The sequence below is a fragment of the Candoia aspera genome, chromosome 1, assembly GCF_035149785.1.
Source record: "Candoia aspera isolate rCanAsp1 chromosome 1, rCanAsp1.hap2, whole genome shotgun sequence".
NCBI classification, from domain to species: domain Eukaryota; kingdom Metazoa; phylum Chordata; class Lepidosauria; order Squamata; family Boidae; genus Candoia; species Candoia aspera.
In genome coordinates, this window is record NC_086153.1 from 149,699,531 (window position 1) to 149,709,462 (window position 9,932).

Genomic DNA, 9,932 nt, shown 5'->3' on the forward strand with positions numbered 1-9,932 from the left:
GCATTAAGCCCTACAGTCAATTATTTGGCTTGGCCTAGCATATTTGTGGTTTGTAAATCATGTCTTATGGCCTGGGCTAAAGTACAGCTGCTTATCTCTTGGTGGTTTTGCTCAATTGTAATGTAAGTATGTGGTAATTTCACAGATAATTAACTTAATTAAAGACAATCACACTCATAATTATTCCTTATCACCCCCATCTTTTACTATGTCCCAGCCCCTTTTGCAGGGTGGCCCCAACATCCCCATCAGAAGGTGGTGCTAACCAGGCCATTACAGTGTTTCAATAAGCCAAGGCTTTGCATAGCTTTTGGGCAGAAGCAGCTTCTTAGGTGATGTGTAGCCTGGCTTTCATTCTTTCCATTTCTGCCAGGGGAGGCCAACAAAGTGGATCAGAGCCATGATATTTCTGAACCCAGCTTTTGTGTAAGTTATTGAATATCCAAGGGTGTAGTGCCCCCAGGCAAATTTTATTCTATGGGCACTGTTTTTTTTTTTTTTTGCACTGATGTTTGTGCAGCTGGGCAACTCCCTAGGTTAGGAGGGAGACAAGCTAGAACAGGAACGTTGTGATAGTTGTGCTCCCTTTCCATCCCTCCCCCCAATATTGCCTTGAAAAAAACCAAGATTTTATGCACAGCTGTAAAAAATGTATATGGTGGCAGTTAGGCAGGTATCACCAGCAAATGCAATAAAAGGAATGGGAAGTAGCTGAGAAAAGAGGACTTTGCAAGACATTAACTTGATGGCGATAGAGTTCCTAGCTTGGTTACTTGAGGGACCACCTGTCTCTCATAACAGCTGCCTGGCCAATTGATCCTGCAGGATTGGCATGCTCCAGGTTCCTTTGTTTAAATAATGTCATCTCTCAGGACCCTGGGAGTGCAACTTCTCTGTAGCAGCGTTTGCCTTCTGGAATAAAGTTCCCCCTGAGATCTGGATGGCCCCCACCATGCTGTTCTTTAGAAAAGTAGTGAAGACCTGGCTCTTCACCCAGGCCTTTGGCAAGGGAAAGCGAGACCCCTTGACTCATCACACTTGCAATTTTTCATATTTAACTTTTATGTTTTATTGATTTGATTGTAATTTCTTTGATTGTTGTGAGCTTCCCAGAGTCGTTGAGAGTCAGGTGGCTTACACATTACTTGATGATGATGATGTTGATGATGATGATGATGATCCTTGAGTGAAAGGAGAATAAAAATAGGTGGGAATGCTAATATTTGGCTAACCTGAGCTGAGTCACTCTTAGGAGGTACCACTTTGAGAGGCAGACTGGCAAGCTGTTTGCTGGAAGGTTCCCCTTGCGGCATTTCCTTTCAAGCTGTTCTCTGAATAGGTGGATTGGTACTAGCGGAAGGCATTTGCATTAGCATTTAAGAAAGAGAAAGGTACAGATACCTGCCCATCCCATTTCAGGTACTGTGAAAATGATGAAGACTATTTTTCATGGACTGGAGGTGCAGGAGGTGTTGTGGCATTACAACATGCCTTCGTTGTGGAAGTTGAAGCATCACCTAAATTACAGGAAAGAATAGAATGGAGAAACTGAGCTGGGAAGGAGAAAAGTACGCACAGGGAAGATGTACTAAAAGAGAGGTTGGGTTCTCATGAGCTGTGAAACCAAATCCAAACAGTTGTGTTGAATAAGCCAGAATTGGCTGGATTCAAACATAATGCTAAGACTTAAACCATAGTTTACAAACCATAATGGTGAAGTTCATACTACAAGCTAAGGCAAAGGGTGTGAAGGAATGTAGAGGTGACCTTGGGGAAGGCATGAGAGAGCTATTAAGGGAGGGAAGGAGTGAGTTGTTAAGAGGGGACTTGGAGAAGAGATTGCACAGTCCATCAACTGCAAGAGAAAGAAACTTAAAATGACCTCACCTTGATTTTGTTTACAGAGACAGAGAGGAATGGGACAGGGAGGAACTTGGATAGGCTTTCAAGATTCTGTTATTCTATTTTACTACAATAAAGAGCGTTCTTGGAATCCCTGCTGTGCCTGTTTCTTGACCTGGTCTACCCCAAAGTGCTAACAAAATCAGACAAATCACAGTTTGGCTTATCATAAAAATTACAACCCAGTAATTCTGACATCTGCAACTCTATCTTTTGGGGCCTCATTGACTCTGTGATTAGAGTGCCAGAAACGCATCCATGTCTTTGTGATTTGCACTGCAGAGAGCACCTTATAATGGCATCTTAATAACGTTCTGTTTAGTGTGCCTTAAAGGGAAATGTCAAAGGCACAGCAATAATTAATGCTAATATCTAATTAATAAGATGATGATTAAACTCAAGCAAAAGGGCTGCACATAGTACTACCATGTTGATGATTTTCATTCCCAGGTGTTTGTGCTTGAGTCAATTCTGTGATGGGAATAAAACCTTGAAAAGGACTTATCTCTGCTTGGGAGTGTGGATTACCCTGACAGTTGGGTTTCCTTCATACTTGTGTTTTCAGCACTTCTGCAGCAAATTCCCAATGGATGCAGTCTGCTGCCTTTCCCTGATATGCCTCTCCCTGGGGTCTTGCAAACCACGATATCTCTTGCAGACACTATTGTCTTGGCTTCCCAATCTGAAGGAAAATAAATTGAAATTACTGAATAATGCGAGCAAACTGCTCTCAAGAATTGTGTATATTTATCTTAGATAAAGCCCAAATTAAAAGCCTAAGTTAGAGTGTTAGTAGTAGTATTTTATTCCAGTCATTGACCAGCAGAACGTAACATGCAAGAATAAAATTACAGCTATCCTGTTGTGTTATAAGAAATGACTAAAATTTGAATCACTAGCTCAGACTCTGCAATTGTAATACCAATATCATTAAGATTGTAGAATTAAGATTATGAAGTCAGAAGTAACTATAGTGGAGATTTATGTAATATAAGTAAAACTATAGGATGATGTCCCAACAGCCAGGAACCACGCTGAGACAAGGAACTGATCTCTAATGTTTTATTGCTTGTACATAACAGGAATCCTAACAAACTGAAGAAGCGGGGGGAAAACCCAGACATATAAACCCCAAAGGTTAAGGCGGTCCCGATCTGTGTCTCTTTGAATGGCTGCCCAATTCCTCAGTGCTACGCATGCGCTTAACAGTCTGGATGGGAGCCCCCTGCTCGCCATCCTTACTCATGACAGATAATAAAAGTAGAAACAACTAACACAATGTAAAACACTATATGAAAATCTGCAGGTAAACTATATTTCATATTAATTAATTATTTTCTATCCCACCTTTATTATTTTTATAAATAACTCAAAGCGGCAAGCATACCTAATCCTCCTTCCTCCTCCTATTTTCCCCACAAGAACAACCCTGCGTGGTGAGTTGGGCTGAGAGAGAGGGACTGGCTGAAGGTCGCCCAGCCGGCTTTCCTGCCTAAGGCGGGACTAGAACTCTTCGCCTCCTGGTTTCTAGCCCAGCACCTTAACCACTATTATAATAATGTGGTATGAAATAAAGTCGTATAGAAAGGAATGACAGTGACTTCAAAGGCTAAAGAGCTATAAATAAACAATAATATGGAAATTTATGGGCAGAGTCTGTGTCAGTCTGATGGCTCTAATAGCTATGGGAAGTGAATTGTATTGGTATAGTCATGGACTATACATAATAAAATAAGCACCTAAACTCCCTCATTAGCTGTTACTGTCTGTGGGTGGAGTTTACACATGATGTAACAGAGGTTTGCTGTAAAGAAATAAAGTTGTCATAACCACCCTGTAAACAGCATAAATAGGTAGGTTGTGTTCAGCAGCTGCCTAGATAACCTTCACTTGAGGGCCTGAGTAACAATAGACTTTCTCTCTGAAGGAAGCGGAGCTGATATTCCTTATTCTTTGAACAATTTCATGAGCTGCATCACGGGGGAATCTCCAGGAGCAACTTTTCAGAGCCACAGATGAGAAAAAAAGATTGGTTAAAATTACATTTCCCATATTTCTTTAGGAGTACTGTCTTGCAAAGATTTCTGCCCATAGAAATTGGATCCCAGCCAACACTCCTTTTGTTCTGCTGGGGATTCACGACATTTCTGCTCATGCATCGTAAGGCATAATGTAACAAATTGTCCACTCTCTTGAAATAGAGGGTCCTGTCCCCAAGTCATGATAATCTCATAACCATTCACTTTGGTAATAAGATACAAGGAGTCTTTGCTACATATCGCCCCTCTGGAGTGTGGTGGTGTATGTGTAAAATAAGTAAATATTGGTGCTGTGTCAAGGCATGGGGACTGGAAGAAGTTGTGCAGAAAGGGTGTGCATGATGAGACCCGGAAAACGAAAAACTCACAGTGGTAGATTTGGGCTGGTTTGTTTTGTCCCTAGGCTCTGTTTGCTTTGTCATCGATGCTGCGGCACTTTCCTTATGCCCAGCAACAATTCCTCAAACTTGGAGGCCTTCAAGTGCTCAGGAATCTTTGCACGGAGAAAGGAATGGAGATGCTGTACATCCGCACTGTGACACTTCTCTACGACTTAATTGTAGAAAAGGTAAGAGGAGCTGTTACGCTTCACCCATGGCAGAGTTAGCCCAAGCCTACCAATCCGAATGAAGTAACATTAAAGTGAGAATTTAACCCATCTCCAGTAGGGGACGGAGGGAGGGCATTCTGAAACTGGAATGATGGAGCTGGAAAATGTGACTGACTTGATGGGCAGTCCTCTCCCATAAGAAAGTGGTGATACTCTTTGAATTTCTTGCAACAAGTTGCAAGGAGCTCATCCAATAAGACCCAGGTAAAGAACCATGAACTCTTTTCCCCTGACTTTTAATGCTTAAATTACTTGTATTTGGGCTGCCCAAAGGTGCCACCCTTGTGTGATCCATCTGGTTACACTTTAAGAATTCTCATGTGGATTTCATTTGGGTGTTAGCCAGTCTGGACAGAGTGCAAGATGGCAGGAAGGTACTAAGGAAGCTGTGATGATGGCCCTACTTGTCCAGTTCTTGGCGAGAGGGCAAGCCTGCCAACCTCGCTGGGAATGGTAAGTGGCAGGACATCACCAGGATCTTTGTCCCTCTTCTGCCTCCCCTGCTGTTGCTTTACCCCTTGGATGGGAGGGCTGGTAAGTTGTAAAGCATAGATAATTGCCAGTTTTCTGGCAACTCCTCCTGAACTTTATTGCCAATTATCGTCTACCTATCTACCCATCATGCGGCAACTGCAGAAAGCAATCAAAAGACACAGTTTCACAGCTGTAATAAATTCTTTGTGTAGGATTCAGTGATCAAGAATGCATAATGTTTAACATTTTTCATACTGGCAGACAGGAATGGCTACAAATAGTTGCAGGATATCCTTCCTTCCAAGGAGAGCGTTCTTGTTCATCAGCTCAGGCAGCCTTTCCCTCTAAGCAGGGCATTCTGCCTTTCCATTCAGCAGTTTTGCATCCTTTCAGGAAGTCTGGAGAATCAATCAAGATTATTAGCTGCATATTATAGATAGGATTGTGAGAACTGAGAAGTGGCTTACCTAAGGGAAACATTGTTATCTAGAGAAGTCCAGTTGTATTATTATCTTTCAGTCACCCTATTGTACTAGCTTATAGTTGTTTGCTCAGGTTTCTTCTAGGAATGTTAATCATTTGGCCCTTAGAGAACCAGTTTGGTGTAGTGGTTAAGGCACCAGGCTAGAAACCGGGAGACCAAAAGTTCTAGTCCCGCCTTAGGCACGAAGCCAGCTGGGTGACCTTGGGCCAGTCACTCTCTCTCAGCCCTAGGAAGGAGGCAATGGCAGACCACTTCTGAAAAACCTTGCCAAGCAAACTGCAGGGACTTGTCCAGGTGGTCACCAGGAGTCAACACTAACTTGCAGGCACCAAATATGTATGTATGTATGTATGTATGTACATATATATAAAAACCTTCTGGATTCCTATCACCACTTCAGGACACCTGACTCAAAGACATTAAAAAAAGAGAGAGATGACTTAGTATCTTCCACCCCTATGCTCATTCTTAATCTTTATAAAAGACAGGGATAGTAATATTTAGCATTCTGCATTAAACCAAATTATACATTACAAATAATGAACACATTATTCTATATTTTTTCATAACATCAGCACGATGTGCTCACATCTACATACGATGATGATTAAATTTTTATCCTGCCTTCTTTATATCAAGGCAGCAAACATACCTAATATTCCTGCCTCCTGTTTTCCTCACAACAGCGACCCTGTGAGGTGGGTTGGAGAGACAAGAGAGTGAGTGAGTGGCCCAAAGTCACCCAGTGGCTTTCATGCCTAAGAGAGGCCTAGAACTCACCGTCTCCTGGTTTTTGGCTAGCACCTTCACCACTACACCAAACTGGCTCTCACTATATAATTTCACTAAAGGCAAAGTTCCCCAACCTGGGTACCCTTCAGAAATGTGGAATTTTAGGGCATTGATGGCAATTACCTTCTGAAAATGTGGGAGACTACTCAGCCTACGGAAATAAACGAAGGCTTCATTGGATGCAGAAGAATTGATCTTCTCTTAGTAAGTTGGGCAGATAAGATTGTGTATTGCTTACTTCAGATAAAACTGTTGAATTGTCAGCTGAATCACATATTTTTTGCTGCTAGCAGTGGGGAACCTGTGGCCTTTCTGTGGCTTTTGAATTCCAACTTCAGTAAGCCCCAGCCAAGCTTATCAATAGTCACGGAAGACAGAACTTTCGTGTCCTTCAGATGTTGTTGGACTGCAGTGCCCCGCTGATATAGCAAACTGGAAAGAGGATAGTTGCCAAGTTTTGCAGAGCACCTGAATAAGTGTCATTCAGCCTTGCCTTGCACCTTGTCAGAATGGCTGTCTGGTTGTGCAGAATGCAGCCTAATTCTTGGATTTATCCTTTAGTTTGGGCCCAAGTTCATTCTCTAGTTGCTGTTCCTTCTTGCCCAGCATGTCCATGTGTGCCACTGTAGGCAAATTACCGTCAAGGAAAATACCACAATCAAGCATCTCTGCTGGGACTTAGAACAGAGATGAGCAGGGCAGGCTCCCAGCATACAATTCACAGTGATTTGACTTTTCTTCTCTCTTAAGCCATAGAAATAATCTTCCTTAATTATAAGATAATAGTAAGGAGATGCTTGTGATTAGGATCTAATTAATGAAGCGCGTATATAGCAATTTACCCAGGAGGCAGCCAAGTGAAGCAAAGGCATGTATTTTTTAAATTATTATTATTATTTAGAGAATGCCGGCCTCCATTGTGTTGTGTATCTGGCAGCCGTGTGCTGTGAGCAACCTTTTACTTCATCTGTGTAGACAGATGGCTGGCTTGCTGTGCCCATGTGGGAGTTTTGCAGACAGAATCAAGTATCTTGGCTGCATCCAGATTATTTCTACGGAGTAGGAGGAGGGAGCAACGCCCCCCTTTACTATTACTCTGACATTGGCCCCAATCTAGCAGGGTGGAAAGGGTGGTGGTGAGAAGGGTTCCCTGCAGAAGAAGTGCACGTTTCTTCCTTCTTCCCAATACGTAGTGCTGCTTTCTGATCCCCACAAAAGCTGCAGAATGAAGAAACCAAGAGACTGGACTGCAAGCAGGTTCTAATTAATTTCAATCCTTTAAAAAAATGTTCCTTTTTTTCTCAAGGTGACATGTTGAGTGTATAAGAACAGGCCTTCCTTTGCACAGGTAGGCAAACAGGTGCAGTCAGTTGTCCTGGGCTATCACAGCCAGAAGTATGTCAGTGACTATGGAAGTTGAAGTCCAAAGTCCAGTTGCTTTATTTTTTTTAAAGGTGCCTGTTAGATGTTCCAAGGTGCATATGTGCCTCTTGCAGTGATATAGGTCATCCAAGCCTTTGGCCCAAGTATTCTGGCTTGCGCCAGTATGCAAGAGCACTCCAGAAAACATGCAAATGGCAGGGAGGCATAACCTGTAAATCAGGCTTTTTCCACCTTAGCAACTTTAAGACATGTGGACTTCAACTCCCAGAATTCCCCAGCCAGCATGGAAGCTGAAGTCCACATGCCTTAAAGTTGCCAAGCTTGAGAAACACTGCTGTAAATGGTAGAAAGGTGGTCAAGATCCAGCAGAGAAAATATACCAGGAAATGTTCTTTTCCCTTTCTGCTGGTTGGAACTATCTGAGGAAATTTGTTTGGCTGGTCACCTTGCATTTTTACATATTTAAATAATTTATATGGCCTCCCATCTCACATCAGTGACTCTTGCTGATCAGCTGGATGACCATTTAAATCCTCACATTGTTTTTTGAATCTTTGGGAAAGGATGCCAAGGAGGTGGTCCCAACTTCCTGTGGGAGGGCCCTTATCCATAATATCTGCAGACAGGATTAGATGTTGGAACTATAAAGCATCTCTCACTGACGGGTCTTCAGGTAGATACAGTTGCTTTTCATCTTTTGTCACACTATTTATTGCTGATAGATTATCGACAACGGGTGGCTTCAGGCACTCCTCTTTCCAATAGCTTCTGAAAGTTGACACAGTGGCTTTTAATTATATATAGACACACATACGTGTATGTGCGTGTGTGTGTACGGAGAGAGAGGGACTCCTGCCTCCCTTTTTATACTTTTGTCATCCAATAAATCTGGCTGATTTTTTGCATCCCATTTTCTCCCCAATCTCATTTGTCTTGCCAGTTTCTTCCCCAGCTTGCTTTTATTGTCCATGTGCATTTGGACGGCAAGTTGCATTTTCATGAATTGGTACTTCATTATCAGCTGAGCACCCCAGAGCAGCTTTTGGATAAATGGGAAAGCCCTTCCAGCATTGACTTTGCCAGAGCCCCGGCAAGAAGAGAGCTCAGGAGGGGAAGTAGTTGAGATGTTGGATTAGGAGCAGAAAGCCTTTGCCATGGAAGCCCAGTGGGTGACTTAGAGCCAGTTGCTCTCTTTCAGCCCCCGTTGTAGGGTTGTGGTTTGTGGGGGGATAGCAGGAGGAGGGAGTGCTCTGTTCACTGCCTTCAGCCCTTGAGCAAAAGACAGAATATGGATCTAATAATTAAACATGATCACAAAATCTGAACATGCCTTCCAGCATTATGTTGGAATGAATCGGAAAGCATCCTCCCATTGTGAAATTCACGAAGGTTCAACAGGTCTTGGTACTGACCACAAAGGCAAACAGAACTGATTTCAGACTTCACATAAGTAGATACCTGTAATGGGAAGACAGCTGTCTTGGCTTAAATAATCATTTTGGGGATCTTTGTTGCAGCAATTGCTCAAGATCAGTGACAATGAGGATCAAGGCCATGAAAAAACTCAGCAGTACAGTCAAGTGAACCTGGTGCCAGCCATTGTGGAACAGGGCTGGTGCACAATCATTTCGAATCTTCTGAAGATGCCGGAGCACGACACCCGGGAGAAGGTTCTCAAGACCGTGTATGTGCTGCTGACCTTCTGTAGGGAGACTTACAGGGGGGATCCCGCTTTCAACCACACCCTCGGCCTCCTGCGCCAGGAATACGAAGAGCTGGCACAAGAAGAGCAAAAGGAAGGGGACGAAGATGGCTACTTCAAGGAACTCTTGCACTTTATAAATAACATTGCACAACAGCTAAAGTAAAAAGGATGGTAGCCTAGCACATAAAAGAACCTTTGTGGGGTCTGGAAAGAGGTATGGTGAATAAATCAATGTGGAAAGTTATTACGAATAAATCTATTCTACTAAGGTTTTGGCTTTGTGTCCTGCTGTCAGTGTGGTTAGCAGCCCCATATGCTGGGTAATAGAAGGATGGTTGCCTTCTTGTCAGTACTTTTCTGTGTGTTTTATTCTGATCATAGATCATTGCAATAGTAAGGTTTAGGGGTTCCTGCCACCACAGTGTTTAAAAAAAAGTGCCCCTTTTAGAAATTACCTTTTCAAAAAAGGATATGCTGTAGCATTAAAGAAAGTCATTGCCTTGTCTCCTCTGAGGAGAGAACTTTTTGCTCGAGGTCATTCAT

At 42.8% G+C, this 9,932-nt stretch overlaps 1 protein-coding gene across 4 annotated transcripts in view; it reads left to right on the plus strand.

Moving 5' to 3' along the window:
- The window catches only part of SIL1 (SIL1 nucleotide exchange factor), a 34,415-nt gene extending 24,758 nt beyond the window's left edge, over positions 1 to 9,657 (plus strand). For all 4 annotated transcript variants that reach the window (XM_063315666.1, XM_063315675.1, XM_063315683.1 and 1 more), the window contains 2 exons: positions 4,345 to 4,509; positions 9,202 to 9,657. In XM_063315666.1, the coding sequence (XP_063171736.1) occupies positions 4,345 to 4,509; positions 9,202 to 9,552 (516 nt within the window). In that variant the 3' untranslated portion in view covers positions 9,553 to 9,657. The remainder of the gene's footprint in view (positions 1 to 4,344; positions 4,510 to 9,201) is intronic.
- Positions 9,658 to 9,932: the final 275 nt, after the last annotated feature.